This window comes from Brachypodium distachyon, chromosome 3 (assembly GCF_000005505.3).
Source record: "Brachypodium distachyon strain Bd21 chromosome 3, Brachypodium_distachyon_v3.0, whole genome shotgun sequence".
Taxonomy (NCBI): domain Eukaryota; kingdom Viridiplantae; phylum Streptophyta; class Magnoliopsida; order Poales; family Poaceae; genus Brachypodium; species Brachypodium distachyon.
In genome coordinates this window covers 7,700,577-7,723,955 of record NC_016133.3, presented here as the reverse complement: position 1 = coordinate 7,723,955, position 23,379 = coordinate 7,700,577, and the positions used below count along the sequence as shown (strand labels likewise).

The following is a 23,379-nucleotide window of genomic DNA, read 5'->3' as shown; positions in this document are numbered from 1 at the left end:
CTTAGTCGGTGTTCAACTGGGCCAATAGTCCGGTCGGTCTGGTTCTGGCCCAGCGCGCAAGTCTTTTAGTATTTTTCTTTAGAAGATGGAGTAGATGGCATAACTTGTGATGTTGAATGTTCTCTCAAAAAAAAAAACTGATGTTAAAAATCTGGATAGATAGAGTCGTGCCCGTCGATGATTTCCATAAGACGCTCCAGCTCTATCCCCTCCCTTCACATATTTGGAGAGTGAGGACATTTTTTTTTACAGAAACTCGTCAAGAGGGCAGGATGTTCTGCATTTCATTAAGAGAAAATAATGGCTCGGTTTATAAAGGAAACTGAGCCGAAAACCGTACAATGCACCGCACGAAAATCTTAACCACGAGCATTACAAAGCAAAACCGACGAACAAGTTTGTAGTATCTTGGCTTAGGCACCATTCCTAGTTGTGTGTTGCCGGAAGATGGACAATGAAGGCGAAGCTTGCATTTGGTTCTGACATGAAAGGCCGTACGCAAGAGAGTGGATGGCTAGTGTCGCTTTCTTCAAAGCTTCAGAGAGTGTGATGCAATCAGAAAGTGTTTGAACAACGGTGCCTATTACTCTAGGTTTATTTCATTATTTGAAAATTGATTTTATAATTCTAAAAGTTCATGTAAAGTTTAATAGATTTCTAAAAAGAATTATAATTGGGGCATGTGTGTTGGTGCAAAACAGATTCAATGGTCCACACTTGGCACGTACATGACAATTCCGTCAAATCAATACAAATCATTCGCGCCGCATAAATGGGAATAACAGGATATACAAGGAAATACAGGCACAAGTCAGTCGTTCGCATATAAGGGGATCAAAGAATCTTCTATATGTAAGTAGGAAAACCCCACTATTTGATTTCTCTCAACATGCAAGCATGCCACATCATCACATCATTGATGTGTTGACACCTATTTAGTGAGAAACTCATTTTTTTCCACATTCATACATGTTACTTTTCATCAACCTATCTCTACTAAGTGAAAAATCTATCATACAATTTCATTATCTGTATTTAATTTTGGATTCTCTTTTGTTGTTACTCAATTTTAATCATGCATGTTAACTAAGTATTTCCGCAACAACATGCGGGCATTATCTAGTACTCTCTCCATTCCTTAAAGAATGACATATTAGTTTTTATTAAAACAAAACTTTGACCACAAATTATTATATTAAAGTGTGGTTTAGATGTCATGAAACCATCAAGTATCATGAAGTACTTTGGATAACGAATCTAATGATACTAATTTTATGTCATATAAAATACATCTTATATAGTAATTTGTGATCAAAGCTTTGTCTTAATGAAACCTAATATACCATTCTTTAAGAAATGGAGGGAGTATATGGAAATATCCCTAACCATATTTATCTAGGGCACCGTACGTACATATAAGGCACAGCACGAAGTGTATCAACTAAGCCTCCACCGGTCGCTTTTTCTGAAAAGCAGCGGTCTTCAACATCGCATATCTGCCGTCTTCGTCGACTTCGACGAGATGAAGCATCCCCGGGTGCATCCTCGACCGTTCAGAACTCATAAGGCAAAATCAACCAAGCAGATCGAAGGCAGAATCGACCAATCAAACGATGATTCAACCTGCTATAAACCAGCGGGTGAGTCCATGTGCAGACAATATTTTTCCACGATCTGCATGAAACCAAATACATGCATGCATACATATATGCTTTCTGTGTGTATCTATTCGTTCACGGAAGATATGCATTAGGACAGCCATTAGACCATTAACAATTTAATGTTGGGTTTTGTGGAAGAGATAGGCTTGGTCTGTTTCCACTGCCGAGCATTAAAAATTTGCAGCAATGATCCTACAAAATAAATGTAAATACACGCAATTTTTTATATTCGCATGAAAAAAAACAGCAAATATGCTTATATTATCACAATCAGATACTCCATCCGTTCAACAAAAGATGTCTCAAATTTGACTAAATTTGAATGCATCTATACACTAAGTCATGTGTAGATACGTCCAAATTTTAACAAATTTGAGACATCATTGTTTGTTGTTTGGACACAGAGAGTATGAAATCTTCAACAGGGAAACCCATGCTCATGTCAAGCATAACATGAGCATATTTTTTAGATTTGCGTGTCCAAACCGGCTATGGTTTCCTGCATGGCCCTTAAGCGTTAGGGCTTTAGCTCTTGCACCGTCTTCCAATCATGGCCTAGCAAGAGCAATGCAGCAAAAGTTGCATGTTTCATTTGGACCCTGTTTGGTTGGTCTTAAAACTGCTTTCTGATTTTTGGCTTATAAGTCACAAAAGCACCAAATTAGATGTTTTCGGCTTTGGCTTTTAACATTTGACTTGATATTGTTAGATGATGGTATAAGCAAAAAGCCAAAATCAAAATCAACTATTTAGGTATTTTTGTGGTTTATAAGCCACAAGTCAAAAAGCGGTTTTAACCCCAACCAAACAAGGTCTTAAACTGCTGTGGATAATAGTACAATAGTAAGACATACCACTAAATCCACATTCGGCTCTTTTCGTGAACGTGGTGTTTTAGAGGTACTAGACTAACTAAAAGGTTTGAATTGTTGCTTCAAATCCTCAACAACCTGATATAGCTTGCAATTTGAGCTTTTTACCAAAGAATACAAATGAAAGATGAAAACTGTTATTCGCAAAAAAAGAAAAAGGTGAAGATTGCTCTCCAATTGTCCAATGCCAAAAGTGTTCATGAATGACAGCAGCCACCTTCTGGGTCTTTTCTTCGCTCCAATGTTGCATCAGAGGTTTCTCACGATAACTATAATCAATTGAGTCGTCAAACTCGTGGACTCTCACCCTTCTCCAAACACCACATCTACAAACATATTCATAATTTGAATTAGCAACCAAATGCGGAATTTGAAATCTAAAATATGATTTTGATTCAGCCTGCAGGAGTGGGAGGTTTCCCTCCAAATTTGAGTGACCGACATTGAAGTTCTTAATGCACGCTTTCAATGAGATGGTTGCGACTAACCATTGCCCAGTTCACTGATCATATTCTAGACAAGTCTTCAACTGACGATAGATATTATGAACTGAGGTGCCTATGTGTTGTTGCACACACCATCCTGCCTATGCTACATTTTGTTTATAATTTTCTAGCATATGCACGGATGTGTTCAACAACACAAACACACGTCAATTTAATATGTCTATCGTTGATTGCGGACTTGTTTAGAATAGGCTTAGTGAACTGGGCAATGCTGAGTCGCAGCCATCTCATTGAACGCATTATAAAGTTCAATGCCAATCATTCAAATTTGGATGGAAATCTCCCACTCCTATAGGTTGAATCAAACTCATCTTTCAGATTTCAAATTTTGCATTTGGTTGGTAATTCAAATTCTGAATATGTTTATAGATGTGGTTTTGAGAGAATGTGAGATGCCACGAGTGTGACGATTGATTATACTCGTGTCACAAACCCCTAATCCAACATTGGAGTGAAGAAAAGGCCCCGAAGGTGTCTGATGTTATTGAGAAACACTATTTTGGTACTTTTTGCTAACAAGATCTGTTGTTGACGCTTGAAGCAATCATTCTGACCTTTTAGACAGTTTACTACCTCTGGACCCACGTTCACAAAACGAGCCTAATGCAGATTCACCAATATGTCTTACTATTGTACTATTATCCACAACAGTTTTCTGTTCACCTGAAACATATAACTTTTTGTTACATTTTGCTCTTGCTAGGCCATGACGGGCAAACTCCTTACGATGGTGTCAGAGCTGAAGCCCCTAATGCTTAAGCAACATGCAAAAAGACATGGACTTGACTATTTGGGAACCGTTATGCACCTAAGCTAGGTAGAACGATTCCCACGAGAGAGAAGTGCGTGAGGGCGAGACGCGGACGATTCCCGCGAGAGCGCGCTTCCGCTTTCGCACGTGGGGGATGGGGTGGACTGGCCCATACCAGCCCGATGTGGGTTGTACTGGCCTGTATATGCCAGCTTCAGACCAAGCCAACCTATTGGCCCAATTAAGCCCGAAACGTCCGTTACTAACCTTCTCGTTCAACTGTTTCTTCCTGTTCGTTTCTTCCTTGTCCTCATGATGGCGCAGATCCCAACGGAAGCTCCTTCTTCCCAAAACCATATGAAGTTACCCACTTAGAACAAAAACCGTCATATCTGGCCACATAAAGTTACCCGCTATAATATCCTACGGAAAACTCTTATATATAGCCATCCCAATTCAATCCCCCGTCAGTGTAGATGCTGCACATAATTGTTCAAGCTTAGATGAGACTCAAAACACATCCTACTCTATCCTTACCAACACACAATGCAATGGAAAAATCTTACATGGTACAAAAGTTATCAACATACACAAATAGTGCACTAGTGTAGATAGCTGCCAACCAATTATGAATAAAGTTACCAACCTACAATGCATAAAATTACCAACATATGTCGCATAAAAGTTACCAACCCAACACATTGCACAAAATCTAGTTGCATTCAAAAGGGAGGGGGAGAATTACCACCCCCACAGGGAAATATACATGGTACAAAAACTATCAACATCCAATGCATGGACTTACCCCACACAATGCATAAAAAGTTGCATTCATTAAGAGGGGGAGAGAATTACCACCCCTACAGGGTACAAACCCATATGTTACAAAAGCTAGCTAGCCTTAAGTAATCAACATATGCGTAGTGCACAAAAATTGCATTTACTGGGAAGGGACAACACGTGGTGCACAAAAATCACAGCCAAGGGAAGGGACAGAATTACCATCCTCACAAGGTACAAAACCTATATGGTACAAAAACTACTAACATCCAATGCATGGACTTACCAACACACAGTGCATATAGTTACCAGCCGATGATTAATAAAGTTGCCAACCCTGAATGCATGAAGGTACCAACCCAACATAGCGCACAGAAGCTAGTTGCATTCAAATGAGAAGGGACAGAATAACCACCCCCACATGGTACAAAAACTAACAACGTCCAATGCATGAACTTACCAACACAAAATGCATATAATTATCCAGAGATGGTGAATAAAGTTACCAACCCCCAATGAAAGAAGTTATCAACCCCACTGTTGTAATATAATAAATTCCTTACATGGGCCGGGCCATAATCCTACGTGGCGACGACCAAGTCAACAAACCCCAAAGACCGGTCAAATCGCCAACAAAGCATAGCCATGCCAACTAAGTGCCGGTCAAAGGAGTCAAAGGATCAAGTCCCCCATGCCATGGTCAAAGGAGCTAGAGTAGGGGCCAAGAAAGCTTTAGGGATGAATTTACCACCTTACCCTCACTTTCCCTCTCCCTCAAGGGTAGCCATGGTCTTTTTTCATGGACCCCTAGGCTATAAATACCCCCTCCCCATCGGGGCATGTATCATTCACTCTCCATTGGAATAAGATCAAAGGGGAGAGAGCTAGAGCAACCTAAGGAGCCCGCTCTCGAGTGCCTGGGTCGAGCCTAGTCTCGACTCGACCTCGGGGACGCACCTTAGGAAGCCTAGTTTCGATGTTCCGGGTTGTCTAGTATGGCCTCGACTCGATGTAGAGGGATCGGGTTAGAGTCTCGAGGGTATCCTAACCTCGCTACTTGGGAAGACGAGTTCGGCCCAAGTCCGAGGCGGCCCCGAAAGATCTCTCGCTATAGGTGACTTGGGAAGACGAGTTCGGCCCAAGCACTTGGCTAACGACCCCCTCGAAGCCTCTCCTAACATAGGACTAAGTCGTACCCGCAGGGTCGACCGAACCTATTCAAAAAATATCGACGTGTCAACTTGTCCCAAGTGTACGGCGACCTTCGCTATAAGGCCGGCGTACAACCCCTACATATTATTCTCGCATTTGTGTCATCATGCATTGGCACCTCGTACTCCTGTTGTTTTCTAGAACGACAATAGTGACGCCGACCGTGGGGAACCCTCGCCGCAATTGAAGATGGCACCGACGAAGCCTACTTCATTGGGTGTCCAACTTGCCGTGAAATCTACACGGTTACAAACGAAAAAAGCAAGCGCCTCGGGGGCTCCCGAGGAAGGAGAAATTCTCACCAATCCGGACGTCGCCATAAGCATGGGTGCTACGACGGAAGTCCTGGCCGCACCCCCGCTCCCGGCCGTCCCCGAAGGAGCCGAAGCACTCGGAACCGCCGTAGGCGGTCCTTCGGTCCTCACCGACGTGGTGGCAAGGATCGGCGAGCTACCTGCGGTTACCGCCCCCACAAGGGACGCGGAACTTGGTATGCCTCGTTCAATACGGCGTGAAGCTCAATTCCGAGAAGTGCGCGTTCGAAGTTCGAGGAGGAAAACTCTTGGGTTTCCTCGTCTCCCAACGGGGGATCGAGGCCAACCCGGAAAAAATCCGGGCCATCCTAGAGATGGAGCCTTCTCACTCCGTCAAAGATGTGCAACGCCTAGCAGGGAGGATGGCGGCATTAGGACGATTCGTCGCCCGATCAGCCGACAAGGGTCTTCCTTTTTTCAAAGTCCTGAAGGGCCTTAACAACTTTGAGTGGACCGACGAAGCTCAAAACGCTTTCAAGGAACTCAAGACCTATTTGTCGACTCCTCCACTCCTCACGAGCCCAAAGCAGGGAGAACCTTTGCTCCTCTACCTCGCCGCGACTCTGGTCGCCGTGAGTGGAGCCCTCGTGAAAGAAGAAGATGGGTCGCAACGCCTGGTGTATTACGTAAGCGAAGCTTTGGGAGGAGCAAAGGGTCGATACACCCAGATCGAAAAGATCGCGTACGTCCTCCTCATGGCCTCTCGAAAGCTCCGTCATTACTTCATGGTGCCGACGACGCTCCCCCTCAAAGAAGTCTTCAGCAACAAGGAAGCCATCAGGAGGATCACCAAATGGGCAACGGAACTGGCTCCCTTCTCGCTAGAGCTTACCGCGAGAACGGCTATAAAATCCCAGGTCCTCGCCGACTTCGTGGCCGAGTGGCATGCGCCGCAAGCCCCGCTCGAAGAGACGCCACCCAAGGCCGGGCCCCCCCAAACCGCATTGGATAATGAGGTTTGACGGCTCCAAGCGCCTCAACGGTGCCGGGGCTGGAGTCGTACTCGTCAGCCTCGAAGGGAAGATCTTGGAGTACGCCGCCCACCTCGACTTCAACGCAACCAACAACATGGCGGAGTACGAAGCACTCCTTCTCGGACTCCGGTTGGCTAAGGCCATAGATGTTCGACGCCTTCTCATCCAAGGTGACTCCCAGCTGGTGACAAACCAAAGGGACAAGTCATATCAATGCCTTGATGAAAGGATGAAGAAGTAATGAAGAAGTTCGCAAGATGGAACGTTACTTCCTGGGCATGGAAGCGCGACGCATCCCACGAGGACAAAATCACCTCGCCGACAGATTGGCTCGAACGGCCGGTTCCAAGGAGCCTCTGCCACCCGGCGCATTCTTCGAGGTGATCCGTGCCCATCCATAGGAGAAGAAGCCGATGCCTCCGACGAAACTTCAAAGACCAACATGGTCATCGACAATCCACACTCTTAGATGACGCCAATCATCCGCACCTTGAAAGGAGAGGTGGATGAGGAGGCAGAAGACACAAGCGCCAAAACTTTGCTGCAAAAGCAAAGATGTACGTCCTCCTCGACGGCATCGTTTACAAGAAGGGTGGAACCGCGCTACTCAAGTGCATAACCCCCGACAGGGGGGCTGAGCTCATCCAGGAGATCCACTCTGGAGTATGCGGCCATCATCTTGCGCCAAGAGCCACCGCGGCGAAGGCTTTACGACAGGGATTCTATTGGCCCACCATGGTGCAAGACGCAATCGCAATACTGCGAAGATGCGAAGCTTGCCAAAAAATGGCTAAGTCAATCCACGCGCCGGTGACGACCCTAAAGAATATCCCAATAACTTGGCCATTTGCACACTGGGGAATGGACCTTCTCGGGCCTTTCCCCGCATGCATCGGGGGCTGCAAATACCTCGTGGTGACGATTGATTACTTCTACAAATGGATAGAAGCTGCGCCACTCGGCAAGATCACGTCACAGGCCATCCAGAATTTTTTCTGGGAAAACATCATATGTCGATATGGTGTCCCACGAGAGCTAACCGTGGACAACGGCAAACAGTTCGACTATGGGGAATTCATTAAATTCTGCGAATGCCTCGAAATCAAGCTGCACTTCGGATCCGTGGCCTACCCCAAGAGCAACGGCGCATGCGAGAGAGCCAATGGACTAATCCTCCAAGGACTCCGCCGAAGGGTAGAAGACACGGCCAGCAAGGCAAGAGGAGCATGGGGGGACGAACTTGCCAGCGTGGTTTGGGGCATACGCACCTCCGTAAGCCGTTCCACAGGCCGAACACCATTCTCTTTGGTGTATGGCGCCGAAGCAGTTCTTCCCGCCGAGGTAGAGTTCCGCTCACCTCGGGTCGAAAGACTCCAAGAAGCTACTCCACTCGCCTTCATCGAAAATGAAGAGCATCACAAGACGGGCGTCAATCTTGTGGAAGAAGCTCGTGACAAAGCCCTCATGAGGCACGCCATCTACGAGTAGAGCGCCGCACGCTTCTACAACACGAGGGTGCGGGAACGAGCTTTCTCCCAAGGAGACCTCGTGCTGAAAAAGAACGTCGACCCAAAACTCTAGCGCAAACTCGACCCTAAATGGGAAGGACCATACCGCATCGCCGCAGTGTTGGGCAATGGTGCATACCACCTCGAGAACATGGAAGGGAAAAACGTCGTCCATGCCTGGAACGGCGACAAACTCCGGCGTTTCCACGCCTAAGGAGGAACCTCAAGGACGACCCTCGCCGCTCCCGAAAGAAGACTATCAGCGCCCAATCGGCCACTTCCCTATGAAACTTCAGGGGATCGTACGCACCAACGAGGCAACGTCTACATAAAGTGCCCATCGGGCCATACCTTAAGTCAAGCAAGCGAGGGATCAATAAAAACAAGTCCTTGATAAAGAGTAACACGAGACACTCATACGACCCACCGTCGTAAAAGGAACCCCGTCGAGCAGCAATGTCACGAAGGGACGATCCCCAAAACCGAGTCATTGCCCTAGTGCCGCTCACCAAGGGACGCCGATAGGCCTACGTTGGCTCGGGCATCACCTAAAAATGTCTTCGGACATAAGTCGCCACCAGCGACCCGTTCCTTGGTGGATCCTAGCGTGCCTCGAGACCATCCGCCAAGTAGAACTAAGTCCCCCGAGGGCCGGAAGCTCCTTAAAACGCATTTAAGGAGAACCATAAATAAGCGAGTTATACATGAGCTTACTTACCTCGGAGAACCATGCTACCCGCGTGCGAGACGTCGCGCATGGGCTTGCATGATAGTAACCGAGTTAATACTCCATAATAATCGCGGGAAAGCATAGCTTCCTGAAGTCCGAAGAGGGAAAATTCCGCATGAATTTCCCCGAACGGCAGGTCAAAAAGTCCGGATCACTACCGGCATATCGATAGCGACCCCCACAAGGGTACTAGGATCCGTGGCTCGTAACCATAGCCTAAGGCACCGAAGCCAAGTCGTATCGTAACGGCAACAGCAATTGATTACGCAAAAGTGTGATCATAGCGAACGATCGCGTGTTGTATAAACTGAGGAAATATAGTACTTCGCCAAGAAGGAAATATAATACTCCAAAGACTACATGGTGAAAACATAAGAAAATACATGCCGAGCTAAGTTGACATTTCCGACAATGTTGACTACATAGCGAAGCATGAAACACATCAAAAAAGCTGCCTTACAACCTCTATGTCTAAGCCTAGAACGTGCAAGTCATGAGGCTATGTCATAAGTGGATATGCAACATCGCATAAGTATGCAGCTGGGGTACCTTGTTGCCTCGAAAGGCCACAAGACTCAAGCCCCACCGTCACTCTCCTGAAGAGCAGGCTCAAGGCAACGCACGAAGCGTCGAGCCAGAGCGCGAAGAGAAGCTCCCTGGTCCGCCAGAACCTTCTTCGCCCCGTGAGTCATCTCACCCTCAAGTCCAGGACAGCCGCGACTGCCGATGAAACAAGTCGAGCACCCGTACTCAAGAGGCACCTCTTCATAGCGGGCTCAAGGAGCTCCACCTGTGAAGTAAGCACCCTACTCGCCTCATCCGTCGTACGACATGGGGGAAGATCCGGCTGAGGGGAGCCCTTCAAACAGAGTATCATCTCTCGAATCTCCAAAGCCTGGGCGAGCAGGAGCGAGACCACCTCCGGACGGCTATCCGAGGGGGCGCGAGCACGAGGGGCGAACACTGGTCCGAACCCGGCATCCTCCGACTCCGCATTGAGGGAGGCAACCTCCGCTCGAGCGTGCTCCATGTTGAGGCTGGCCACCACCAAGTCCTCCTCGGCACGACGGGTCTTTGCGATCGCATCCTTTTGGCCCTCCTCGGCAAGGTGAGCCCTCGCCTCCATGGCCGCAAGCTCCGCTGACACCCGAGAAAGCTCAGTCTCGACGGCCTCTCGCCGCGCCCTCTCCAAAGCCAACTCATTCAGGGCAAGGGTAGCCTTCGAGATCTCGGCATCCAAGGCCGCCGAAAGCACCCCAACCTGAGCCTTGAGAGCGGGAAGAGTGCCCACGGCCTCGACCAAGCCTCTCACCCGGCAAAGGAAGAGAAATTATGAGCGATGACCGGAAAAATGGGCCTAGCAAGAAGGGAGACGAGGAAAGCGGACTCACAAGCTCCAATGCCTCGAGCGGGTCTCTCACTCCTCCCTCGGTCCTCGGAAGCACCTCTCCCTCCTCCGGAATCGGGGGCTCGGCCTCGGGAGCATCAGGCGCCCCAGGCCCCGTACCTGAAACAAGACAAGAGAACCCCGTGAGAACATTCTCAAAAGGGAATTAAAACGCTCAACACGCACGCACTCACTGGTGGCAGGAAGCTCCTCCTCGACAGGCCCACGAGCCAAAGAGAACACCGGAACACCCGTGCCGCTAGCTTCCGAGGAGGTATCCACCACAAGCTGAAGCCCGGTCCTCTGGGAGAAAACTGCACGCTCGTGAGGCGACGGAGGCAGATCTTCTCAATGTCGATCTTCCCGGCTAGGTGCATGTCCATGGACTCTCTCAAGGGAGACCTCGACTCAGCCACGTCGGCTAGGTCAAGAGAAGGAGCCTTCCTCTTGCGTGAACTCAGAGGACGAGGGATCTTGGGCATTGGGGCCACCGGCACACCCAACCCAAGCACGACCTGAGGCTTCACCTTGCCACAAGTATCTCTGAGGTGAGAACCAACGGCGATCATCGACGGAGTCGCAAGACGAGAGTACCGCTCGCCGGCCTTGATGAGCTTCCCGAACTTGGGATCCGGGCGCATCGGTACCGAGTCGTCGAAGCACGCCGCCACGACGTTGTGGCATCCTCCCTCGCTGATGGTATCGACGTAGGCCCGATGCTCCACCGAGTTGTATGGCCCGACCATCTGGGAAGCCCACTCAGCCGCCTTCTCTCGAGAGAAAGCCGCTGAAAAAGAAGCACAAGCACTAGCCAGGGTTAGTGTCAAGCAAACAAGAATACTTGAAGCAACGACTCAAGAATCACGAAACTCACGGTTAGCCGCGCGGCGTGGGTGACGAAAGGCCAAGGGCATCCCCAGCTCCACCTGTGGTCACGCCCTCATCATGAAGTGGCCCGCCATCACCATCTCCTCGAGAAGGTCGCGGAAGCTACGCTGCGAACGAGCCGACTTGATCCCGGCAAGCTCCCACTCCTCGACCAAGGACGTGCCCATGGGACGGATGACATCCCGAAGCCCCCCAGGCCCAGAGTGTCGAGGGAGCCTACCGGAGTGACGCAAGCTCGTCTCCGAAACATCGAGGAAGAACCACTGCGAGTCCCACCCGTCGAACAGATGCACCACGCTCTTCGCCGGCATCAGCGGGAACTCGTCGTGGAAGCCAGGACGGAGCCTCACGGCGACCGACCCAAAAGCACTCCAAGTGCTCTCGTTGGGGGTGCGAAGCTCCTCCACGTGGACGGTGAATAGCAACAAGAATACCTCATGGTCGGAGGCTCCCGCAAGACGGTCTCACAAAGCCACCTGAACACGTTCAGACGCAGGATCGTCGAGGGAATCAACTGCGCCAACTAGATACCATAGGTATCCAAGACCTCCAGCAGGAACGGGTGTACGGGCAAGCACAGTCCGGCGTGGAACCAACTGGTAAACACGATGATGTGCCCTCGACGCCTCTGCGGCTCCAGTCGAAGCTCACCCTCGTCCGGAAGTGAGGCAAGACCCTTGCGAAAATTGCCCGCCTCCATGAGGTCCGACAAATCCTTCTCGGTCGTCACTGACGCCGGAAGGATGTCGGGAACCCGTCCCGGCATGGCCAGAAACGGCTCGGGCCGAGGTCCTCTCTCCGGGCGTGTGACCTTCTTCGACCTCCACGGCTTGCCCCTCGACGTCCGCGCCTCGGCCCCGCTCCCGTGGGAAGTCTCCCTCTCGACGCTCCCGCCGGCGTCATCGCGACACTCCACGTCGGATCCAGCCATCTTGCCTACAAGAAGATGCAAATAGATTAGTAAAAGTTGCAAAAATTCCTAAGGGAGCAACTAGAAAAAATCTACGCCCCCCGGACATGCGCAACCGCCGGCGAAATTCGAGAAGGAAGGAGCCCAGCTCCCCCCGGCGGCATCTTCACCCAGGCCTGCCTTCGCGGCCCACGGCTTGCACGCCTCCGGCCCACCTTAGCCGACAGAGGGTTGGGCCCGAGGCCCGGCACTCGTCCACGGCCCAGTCTCGAGGCGCTTCGGACGGCCCAGCAAGCAAAACGAAAGGGAAAGGAGTGGTGCAGCTGGCACACGGGGTGCTCGGTCAAATGCCCGGAGCTGTCTCTGCGCCCACGCCGATCCCGGCGACCAGCCGCCTCCCGTCGCGCACGCACCGGCTACGCCCCCACGCCGCACCCGGCTCGCGGTGGCTCTACGCCGTGCGGCCGCCTACCGCGTCCACGCCCTGCCCCGAACGCCACGTCCCCGCGCTGCGCGCGCCACGATGCCTGCAACGCCCTACTCCCACGCCTCGCGCGCACCACGACGACTGGGATGTGCCCCGCACGCCCTGGGCTCGCGCCCCGCGCACGCCGACACTACCCGCACCGGACTCGGCTCGCCATGCTTCTAGGCCAAGCATGCGCCCGGACCGCGCCTGCGTCGCCCTCGGCTCGTCGATACCCGTGCCCAGCAAGGACGCCCAGCTCCCCCCCTCCTCGCGGCGCCCGTGCCTCGGCCGGCGCCTTCGCCGCCCCCGGAGCACCGAGGTCACGACCGTCAAGTGTTCGACGAAACGCCACCGGCACTACCATCGACGAGGAGACGCGCTACCGCGTGACCGCGAGGCCAAAAGCCACTGTAGGCACTCGCCCGTGCCATTTCTCACCTTGACAAGGACAAAGAAGCACCCGGGCGCCTCCCCTCCTCGGCTCGAACTGGAGGCAACGACGACACCGCTCGAAACCACGAACCCGTCGGAACCTCGTCCCCCACGAAGGTTTGATGATCCTCAGCACACGCGACGGAATAGGCAACTTCTTGGAGGAGCTACGCGCTCCCGAGGAGCCCCTAAACGCCACCGGTCTTGTCCCGTCCTTCGGTTGCCGCCGAACTCGTCTTCGGCACCGGAAGGGAAGGAAACAAGAGTGGGCATGGCTCCCAGGGTGTCCCACGATCCCATTTTATAGGCCGGGAGCCCTCCTCGGCGTCCGGGTCCAACCACCCATGGAACGACATGTCGTCAGTCGGAGGACAGGCCCCATCCAATGCCAAGACAAAACGCGCAGGAGAAAAAGCGAAAAAGAAGCAAAAGGGGGGGGGGACAAGGGAAGGCTGCTCGGTCGAGAACGGTCCGCGCCGTCCTAGCCCGGCCCCGCGGCCGCCGGCGTCAGCCGTGATGACCAAACTCCCTAACGAAAGGGGAAAGGAGGACGGCCTCCTTTCTCGCGCTGTACGAAGGAAGAAGACGTGCAGCAGCCGTCGGATGTAGGGTTCGGGAGCAACCTCCTCCGTCCGATCTCCTCACTTAAGCCAGTGAACCATTATGCGGGCTGAGCTGTGAAGTGGGCCTTGGCCCAGTAAGGAGCGTGGATAAAAAAAAGGAGGAAGCCTCCCAGGCCCGGTCGGGCACAGCCTGCACGCCCGGGAGGCCCATTAAGCCGAGCGTGGCCCAGGAACGCTCCTGTGCATGATTAGGCGGCCCGGGGGAGGATTTTTTACAGGAAAGCCCACCAGGACACGGAAAATCTCAAGCTGCCCCCTGGTGGCTCGGGAATTTCGCGCCAGAACCCTCGGAAGGCCAAAAATTCACGAAAAATCCCCTGCGGCTCCATTATCTTGCAAAAGAAGTCTCCTGACGCCCAAATTTTGTGAGAAAAGCCTTCGTGGCTTTGACTTTTCAGAAGGAAGGTCCCGAAGGAAGAATCCCAGGAGCCCTTGGGACATGCTAAGCCCACCTAGGTCTATCTTCCTCCTCGAGAAAGATCACCTAGCCGGTGGCTCCCCCAACGCAACGTCTCGAAGGACACCCCCTAAACCACGAGTATCTCACAAGGCAGCCCACCTAGGCCCGGTTTCTTCGCAAAACCTACCTAGCCGGTGGCTCGCCCAAAGGAGAGCTACGCCCTAAAGTATCGGATGAAGAATCTCGGTACGCCGTCGATGTTGAAATTGACCCGAAGGCATTTCCAATGCCTCCGGCTCAAGGGGGCTACTATTGTAATATAATAAATTCCTTACATGGGCCGGGCCATAATACTATGTGGCGACAACCAAGTCAACAAACCCCAAAAACCGGTCAAATCGCCAACAAAGCATAGCCATGCCAACTAAGCACCAGTCAAAGGAGTCAAAGGGTCAAGCCCCCATGACATGGTCAAAGGAGCTAGAGTAGGGGCCAAGAAAGCTCTAGGGATGAATTTACCACCTTACCCTCACTTTCCCTCTCCCTCATTCACTCTCCATTGGAATAAGATCAAAGGGGAGAGGGCTAGAGCAACCTAAGGAGCCCGCTCTCGAGTGCCTGGGTCGAGCCTAGTCTCGACTCGACCTCGGAGACGCACCTTAGGAAGCCTAGTTTCGAGGTTCTGGGTCGTCTAGTACGGCCTCGACTCGAAGTAGAGGGATCGGGTTAGACTCTCGAGGGTATCCTAACCTCGCTACTTGGGAAGACGAGTTCGGCCCAAGTCCGAGGCGGTCCCGAAAGATCTCTCGCTATAGGTGACTTGGGAAGACGAGTTCGGCCCAAGCACTTGGCTAACGACCCCCTCGAAGTCTCTCCTAACAAGTCGTACCCGCAGGGTCGATCGAACCTATTCAAAAAACATCGACGTGTCAACTTGTCCCAAGTGTACAACGACCTTCGCTATAAGGCCGGCGTACACCCCCTACATATTATTCTCGCATTTGTGATATCGTGCATTGGCACCCCGTACTCCTGTTGTTTTCTAGAACAACAACATCCACAAAGTGCAGAAAAGTTGCCTTCAATGTGAGGGGGAGAGAATTACCACCCCTAGGGTACATACCTACATGATACAAAAGATACCAACATACAAGACATGAACTTACCAACACACAATGTTTATAGCTACCAACCATTTGTGGATAAAGTTAGCAAACCCCATTTCATAAAGTTACCAATCCATAAACCGCACCACCACTCACCCCAAGATGGGGAGAAGTGGCGAGTGAGAGATTCAACGATGAAGATGGTGGCGGCGGTGCTTGATATGGGAGTAACGGACGCTGCAAAGGTGTGGAACTTCCGAGAAGAGGTGGTTGCCGCCGTTAACACACTCAACAACAGCGCGCGCCAAGTTGATCTATGTCACCCTATCGCCTTGAAGCTTTGTGAGATGGTCTTTGCTTGCCCCCACACCCCTTGAAGATGATCCCCATCGTGGCGTCAACATGTCTTACCTTGAAGATGATGAGAAGCAGAGAGCCTGCTCTGCCATCGTGCCGTCAACCGTCCTCGCGTCAGCGAGCCGCACTGAATCCACCGCCTTCAGTAGCGGCGTTCGACATCAATCTCCCCACGCGGATGGTGCCGTCCTGGCGCTGGCGACCCACACTGCAACCACCGCCTGCAGCAGCGCCCTCCACCATTGATTTCACGTGCAGATAGTGTCATCCTAGCGGCGGCGAGTCGCACTGCATCCACCGCCTGCAACAGCGCCCTCCCGACCCTGATTCCCCACACGGACGGCGTCCGTCCTGGCGCCGGCGAGCCGTGCTGCAACCATCGCCTGCAGCAGCGCCCTCTACCATCGATTTCCTCATGCCGATGGTGCCGATCTGGCGCCAGCGAGCTGCGGTGGATCGACCTCCTGCAGCAGCACCGTCCGCCCTCGATCTCCTAATGCGTGACCCTGGAGCAGAAGGCTCTGCCGCGACCGGTGACGAATCAAGGGCCTGGAGACTACAACGAGGAAGAATCACGAGGGGCTGCTCAGGGAGGAGGCGGATCTTCAGATCCGTCGAGGGCTGAGAGAGAAAGGTGAAGAGAGACCTCGGTGGGGAGAAGAGAGGAAGAGCAAGTGGCCTGGCAGGAAAACGTTTGGAGACTGCTACAGGCGTGCAGCGTTCCACGATAAGCCAAGTACAAAACGTTCTCCCTATAGATTAATTGAAAAGACATAGCCAATTTGGGCACAAAAACCTAAAATATGCTTACATTTTTCACCTTTAGAAAAACATGGGTTTTCATATTGAAGATTTCATACGGAGTATATGATTATATGTAAGTGTCTTTAGTTGGAAAATATGATACTCTTCAAAGAGTTCCGAAACTTGTCCCTAGAATTGGAGGTAAGCACACATACTATACTTAACAATAGTACTGAACGACCAATTACCTGATCAAGCGCGTCACGAGTCAATGAACTAACTTTTCATCGTACCACGCAAGTCAACGTTTACAATCTCAGAAGTCAGTTGCTGGCCTAAAAAAAAAAGATCAGTTGCCGGCGACATTCGTCAACTCGCCCATGAACAAGCTGATCAAGCGCGGTTGTGCATCTGCGGCGAGCATAAGTTGCACGCTGCACGTCCATACCAGATCAGCATGCCCTGATTGGTAATCCTTTTGAGCTTGAGTCTATTTAGGATTCCTATAGCAAATTCGACTACTCTATTTTAGGTGGATACTATTGACAGACTGGTACCGGATTGATTTAACTTTGACATTTCTTATCACAAAACCACAAATTCTGGAAATTTCATCACTTAATCACAACCATTCTGCTAATCCGTTTTAAGAAACCCATAATTTGGCAATCAAATATGCTAACCACGATTCTGACTGATGGGACCCACATGTCAGCCTCGGTAGCAAAAATAAGATGATGTTTTGCCTGCCCGGTCCAATTCTACCCGGCTCGACCCCGTTTTGTAGCAACCCATCTCTATAGTTCAACCCATCTCTATGGTTCACTTTCGCTGCCGCAGTAGATGGTGGACTGTTCTTGCAGGCAGCAGACACTTTTCTTTTGGGTGCATGGCTTTAGCGTCAAGAAGCTGAGCTTAGTTCGCCCTCAAAGATATAATCGCATATTTTCTTTGACAAAAATACATGAAAAACAATACGCCATAGAATAGTTTGAAGGAAATGTGTGAACAGTAATTGGCGAACACATGGTGAAATTAATAAGTATGCATTGAATTCAAATATGCGAGTTACAAATCTCCAAAAACAAAAGTCTCCCACAAAAGGAAAAGAATCAATAGAAACAATCCTTAGCAGTTGCTACACAAGCAATAGATCTGGGAGAAAGCCCACTCGGCTTGCAGGATAATAATAGTAACCTGAAGCAGAGAAACGTCGTCCATCTTATCCTCCAGTTTTATCATGCTGGAACTGCACCACGATGCATGTAATGTTGTCGGCGCTGCCTCGAGAGTAGGCAATCTCCGTGAGTTTCCTCGCCGCTGACTCTGGCACATCTTCTGTTTTCGCAAGGGAAACAGCTTCCTGTTTGAGAAAAAAGGAGTTTGAACATATTAGTGAGAGAGCTATAGAGTTGTTCAAAGTCAGACAAGCGACAGTAGTTTGCTTCAGAAATTCTAACTGTTTAAAGGGCGAGAAATACAGCACATGGTAATAGATTTACCTCATTTTCTACAGCATCCCAAAGCCCATCACTGGCAAGAACCAGGCTTTCCAAATCTCCATCGACCAATTCTTCCTGAGATTTGTTATACAAGATTTCATCAAGCTTTAGAAGCTACATTGCCATGACTTCAAAAACATTCATTTTCTATCTAAATGGACAGAGATCCTCATTGGACAGGACTTCAAAAAACCTCTTGCTATATTTTCTATCTAAATTGAAACAAGTAAAGAACATTCATTTTTGGTCTAGGATAAACTATAAAAGAAATTAGGACATGAAATCTTGGTATAACTCAATTGCAATACAGTACCTGAATTTCAGGTTCTGCCACCACAAATGGCTTCAGTAGACGATTGCCGAATGCACGGGACATTGCCAGTACGCCACCGACCCTCCAAGTACCTGGGTGAATACCACATCAAGAAGATGGAATAATTCTACAAAACTCAAATCATAAAAGGCTCATCAAACATAAACAAAAGCAAAAATGGTACAGACATGGCCTATCTTGAAGCAATTACAGGCTTAAGGCTGCACAACACTAAACAACAGAACCCAAGTATGATAACCTAACGTGTAAAACTTGCAGGAAATCAGAAGGCTCAAAATGAATAAGCAAGTATTTTGCTACTTCCCTTACCCACATGAGATTATGCAGACAGACTATAAAAAATGCATTCAACAGTGAAAAGTATTAAAGTAAAGACTTACCAGCCCAGATGACAACACCTCCAGCATTTTCAATTCTCTTACGCTCATCAGTCCTGTTAGGTTTGTGATCTACTGAGAGTGCCATAGCTACAAAAACAAATGGACAAGTTTTGAGGTGTTTATTGGAGGGCAGGAAAGTTCAAAGAATGAAAACTGAATCAGGAACTATTAAAACTAAACTGTCATGTACAAAATACACTTCAGTGGAGTTGCAATAGACTTAACCAACCAGCAGCCAAACCATGCCATATCATGTCAATATGAGGTCAACAATGTTGTTAACGGTTTGGTAGTTGATTTAGGTTCCAGCTTGATATCAGGTAAAGAATGTGGTTACAAACAAGCAAGCCTTAATATTTTCCTTAAATGATGGTACAGTAGTAATCAACTAATCATAAAATAAAGTTGATTGCCCAATAGCTGTGGTATAATCATACAACTGCATGGTGTTGGTCAGGAAAATATTTGTAAGAAGTGCATTAAAAGAAACACGTGTACCATAGTTCTTTGCCAAATATATCATCGCTGGAGTGGCAAATTTAGAAACACTCTGCAGATACATACAATAAGAGTTTACAAGGACCACAACCATGTTTTGATGATTCAATCATATAAGTCACTACACCGAGACTTTAACAGGATGTACCTTTGCCGGCTTTTGAAATAACAGCACGGGAGTCGCCAACATTTGCGACATAAAGATGACCACCCACTAAAACCGCAGTCGATGCTGTGGAACCATCATCCCTGAAGGCATTGGATTCTGATTCTAAGAAATCTGAATCTGTTTTCTGATATGTTTCACCTGTTTTTTTACAAAAGTTTTTATATTTAGAAGATAATCATTAGAAGCATTGGAAAGAATGTGAACAGCGAAACATACAGGTAAATCCCAAGAGAAAAATTACTTATAGCAAGCTTTGTGTCGGTCAAGAACTTGGGGTGTTTCATAAGGTTTTCGAACAAATGTTCCTTCAAATACTCAGCAGCACGTGACCCTCCGTGACCTGAAATTGTCAAAAAAGAAACATGGTAGGCAACAAATGGCAAAAGTACAGGAGGCAAGACTGGAAAACATACCATCAAATACACCAAATAGGCTAACAGGCTGTCCATCAACTTCAGTAAGTTTTACATCATAGAAATCCTCCATTGTGGCTCTTTTCCCTCTAAAACTTGAATACCCACATTTCAGTTTACCGTCTTCTCTGCCACAAATTTTAGACATTATGTTAATCCAGGTAGCATGTGATGCACAGTGTCAGAGAAAGGGCACTTGAGCACAGGAAGATAACAAACAATTATTGTACAAAGATATAGAATTGAAATTACCAAAGTGAAAAGTGATTCCTTCTGTAGTCCACAAGAACATGATGGCAAGATCACAAACTAAACCACTATATGATACATTTGTGCAGCAATGATGCTATTTTAAAGAAAATAGATAGTACCCCACCACACGCACAGTCGCACACACACAGGCATGTGCTGACACATGCAGCTAGAACCGCAAGCAACAACCAAAATAAAAATAAAAATTGGTGACTCCGTCATAACAAGACAATAGGCATGCATTCATGCTACTATCCTAGCTTTACATCTAGTCTAGATAACCATGAAATCCTACTAGTGACAGCGTAACAGGTAAAGACAATTAGCACCACACGTTTTCCTGGAGGCTTGCAATGAAGCATTGCAGTACTTGTTTTACGACGTGAATAGGGCATGGCTCTGAAATTGATATATACATCCCTTCACAAAATACAGAAGTGTCAACTTGTTCACCTTGGCTTACACTTTTATTTTGTATAGCAATTTATAAATGCGTCATATACCAGCAGAAAGATTGTCAAGTTACGATATTTCAGAAGAAGTTTTTGTAGAAGAGCAATTAATGAGTGCTAATATGGTCAGTCTACATAGTTTATTGATTCTATAACTAGATAACTGCTGTGTGTTAATTGTCAAAGTAAGATACAATTACTGCATGCATACCATGTTGAGTTGGTGGCAAAAGCTAGTTAATGGAATACTAAATAGAGGTGGTATTGTGGCAAGTCATTACATTATATATATATATTTTTGTTAGCTACTCAAAAGGCCCCATAAGCGCTTGTTTACCATCTACTAGATCATGATGGCAGATTGGCATGCCCGTCAATCTGGATGGTAGAAAGATAGAGATTGAAACAAATATATATAGAGAAGTTAAAATTACACGAAGTAAGCTATCCATTTGTTAATAATGTAATATGTGAATATTTGTTAACAATGGAAAATGTTAATTTAATTGTTTTGGAGATATATGCCTGCTGCTTTGACCGAACAGCTCAGGGGGCAGATGCTGATGATTGGATCAAACTGTGTGGGCTTCTCATGACCTGGATGATTGGATCAAGTTTGTTTCTCAAGTGTTAATGATTGGTGTGGGCCGTTTTTCCTGCTTAGTTCAACCAGAGGCAGCCCACCAATTGAGTTTTCCGTTTCTTGTGGGAGAAAGGCCCAATCAACCAGTGGCACCAAATTTTCTACAGGTATAGCATCCTCTTAGGAAATATGTCCAAGTTAGCGGGGAGCAAGGCGTTGCACTTGAGATTCGACAATAAGGGATGACCCAAACATGAGGTCCCAGATGCCTGAGCTCTTTAATGGGTTTTGGGTTTCCTGTGGAAGAAAGGTCCAATCAACCAGTGACCATCGAATTTTGTACGGGAACAGTGGCCCCTTAGGACATCTGCCACAGGTTGCAGGATTCTGTTGCACTGAATGTCATCCAAGGCAGCCTATCGAACAGTTAGAAAATTGCCATATTGCAAAAATGATGGTTCATGAGGGTGGATGGATGAGAGGCATCCTAGGGTGCCCAGTTTTAGTGTCCTAAATACGTGTTAAGCAACAGGATAGTAATCATTTATAAAAAATCTAGAAAATGTTTCATACATAATAATCTTGTCATTACATAAATTACTTTCATAATTGTGCACCTAGTCTAGAAAATAGGCAGACACAAAGACAAATAGCTGTAGTTTAATCGAGCAACTCTTTTGGACGATTATTGGCTACAGCCATCGTTCAAGCCAATACACCATGGAAGGGTCACATGCAAATGCCACAAGCTAACGGCTCCAATTCATGCTCAACTCAAAACATCACAGTGGAAAAGGTTTGCTTAAGACCTGCTATTCTGCTAATATAGCTACATATGTGCTTTTTTGTCATCTAAGCGTTCAGGATCCAGCCAAGCATAATAACTACTGTCATGAATACACAACCGACAAAGGAAATAGTAAATCCCCGGGTGCCAAATGGCTATGATGCACCATTGCAATCAAAGCACATGGTACATTTTGCAAACCTTTATTGTGTAGTGGAGAAACTCTATTGCATGCTTATTGGAGACTACCAAGGCAAGCAAATCCACAATGCAAGGCCCACATGCAAATGCAACAACTTAGACGATTCCATTTCAAGCTGAATCAGACACAGCACATAAACATTAGCAGGGGAGGTGCATTACCTCTGCCACCCACCACTGGCGTAGCCGCCGGCGCCTCCGTCCTGCGGCTGGGCCCCGGCCGCCGCGGCGCGGCGCTGCAGCTGCAACTGCCCCACCGCCGAGGCGGGGTCAGAGTCGGAGGAGTCGAGCATCATCTTGGTCCTGGCGCCAGCCACAGCCCGGAACCCGCGCCAACCGTGCCCGCGCGTGCGGGGCGTCACGCACGCATCCACCGCCCGGCCGCACAGGACCCTGGATCCCCGGCGCCTGCTCGCGCCCGCCGCCGCACGCAGCACCAACGCCCTCAGGCTACTGATGCATACCATCTCATGGCTGGGTGGCTCTCTCTCCGCCCCGATGCCGATGGCGCTGCCGCTCCCCGAGGAGAGATCCACTGGCGCTCCGTTTAATGGCTTCGGATCTGGGCGAGGGGGGCGGAAGGGGAGGAGGAAGCGGCGGGGGCGGGGAATGGGGTGGACGGTGGCAGATTCCCTTGCAGTATGGGCCGCGGCCTGCCTCCTCTCCGCTGGAAAAGGCCCCGAATTCTAGGAATGCCCATGCTCCTTTTTTCCTAAAAAAGTATAGTACACCTATGCTTAGAATAGACTAATTTAATTGCGTGCAAAGTGATACAAACACCAACGATAAACACTTCTCGATAAGAAATAACGTGCAGGAGGAACTATATGCTCTTTTCTTTCTGTAAAGGAACAATGGGTGTGCAAATGCAAGCTACCATGTCCCGAATTTGGGTTGTTCAGATGGCAAAGCTACACGGTTAGGCCGGTACATGGTTACCGCTTACCACACGCCAAAGCAAATTGAGACTTGTAACCAATTGCCTAGGAGCATGTGCTCCGGAGAGAAAAAAGTATATTGTATGGATATGAAAGTTCCTCTTTCTTCTAAGCAAGTATGAAATGCACACAACAAATCTCTAGATGAATGTGTTGTGCAATATATCTAAAGTCCATTCCTTGTCTTAAAATGCCATGTGGATAGGATAACCCATCGCGGCAAATGACCAAAGTTCCAGTTGGATT

The 23,379-nt window shown here is 48.8% G+C and overlaps 2 protein-coding genes across 2 annotated transcripts; both read right to left on the bottom strand.

Moving 5' to 3' along the window:
* Nucleotides 1-9,680: 9,680 nt before the first annotated feature.
* Nucleotides 9,681-12,471, bottom strand: LOC112271414. The gene is made up of 4 exons (XM_024460432.1): nucleotides 11,570-12,471; nucleotides 10,890-11,482; nucleotides 10,700-10,815; nucleotides 9,681-10,613 (listed from the first exon to the last, which is right to left on the bottom strand). Exons 1-3 carry the CDS (start codon nucleotides 11,607-11,609, stop codon nucleotides 10,726-10,728), a joined length of 723 nt encoding a protein of 240 aa, XP_024316200.1. The 5' UTR covers nucleotides 11,610-12,471; the 3' UTR covers nucleotides 9,681-10,613; nucleotides 10,700-10,725.
* A 5,168-nt stretch (nucleotides 12,472-17,639) lies between these two features.
* On the bottom strand, nucleotides 17,640-22,832 carry LOC100839414 (probable protein phosphatase 2C member 13, mitochondrial). Its single transcript, XM_003572053.4, has 8 exons — nucleotides 22,358-22,832; nucleotides 19,921-20,048; nucleotides 19,749-19,847; nucleotides 19,487-19,645; nucleotides 18,841-18,927; nucleotides 18,440-18,531; nucleotides 18,127-18,201; nucleotides 17,640-17,987 (listed from the first exon to the last, which is right to left on the bottom strand). The coding sequence occupies exons 1-8, from the start codon at nucleotides 22,660-22,662 to the stop codon at nucleotides 17,847-17,849; spliced, it is 1,086 nt and encodes a 361-aa protein (XP_003572101.1). The 5' UTR covers nucleotides 22,663-22,832; the 3' UTR covers nucleotides 17,640-17,846.
* Nucleotides 22,833-23,379: the final 547 nt, after the last annotated feature.

What these genes read in the sequence shown, in the direction of transcription:
- LOC112271414 (XM_024460432.1), bottom strand. Translation starts at nt 11,609, where the DNA reads ATGCCCTTGGCCTTTCGTCACCCACGCCGCGCGGCTAACC. An exon ending in CCCACGCCGCGCGGCTAACC is followed by an intron (nt 11,483 to 11,569) that starts GTGAGTTTCGTG and finishes CTTCTTTTTCAG; the next exon opens with CGGCTTTCTCTCGAGAGAAG. An exon ending in GGAGGAGCTTCCTGCCACCA is followed by an intron (nt 10,816 to 10,889) that starts GTGAGTGCGTGC and finishes GTCTTGTTTCAG; the next exon opens with GTACGGGGCCTGGGGCGCCT.
- LOC100839414 (XM_003572053.4), bottom strand. Translation starts at nt 22,662, where the DNA reads ATGGTATGCATCAGTAGCCTGAGGGCGTTGGTGCTGCGTGCGGCGGCG. An exon ending in AGGTGTTGTCATCTGGGCTG is followed by an intron (nt 18,532 to 18,840) that starts GTAAGTCTTTAC and finishes GTATTCACCCAG; the next exon opens with GTACTTGGAGGGTCGGTGGC. An exon ending in GGGATGCTGTAGAAAATGAG is followed by an intron (nt 17,988 to 18,126) that starts GTAAATCTATTA and finishes TTTCTCAAACAG; the next exon opens with GAAGCTGTTTCCCTTGCGAA.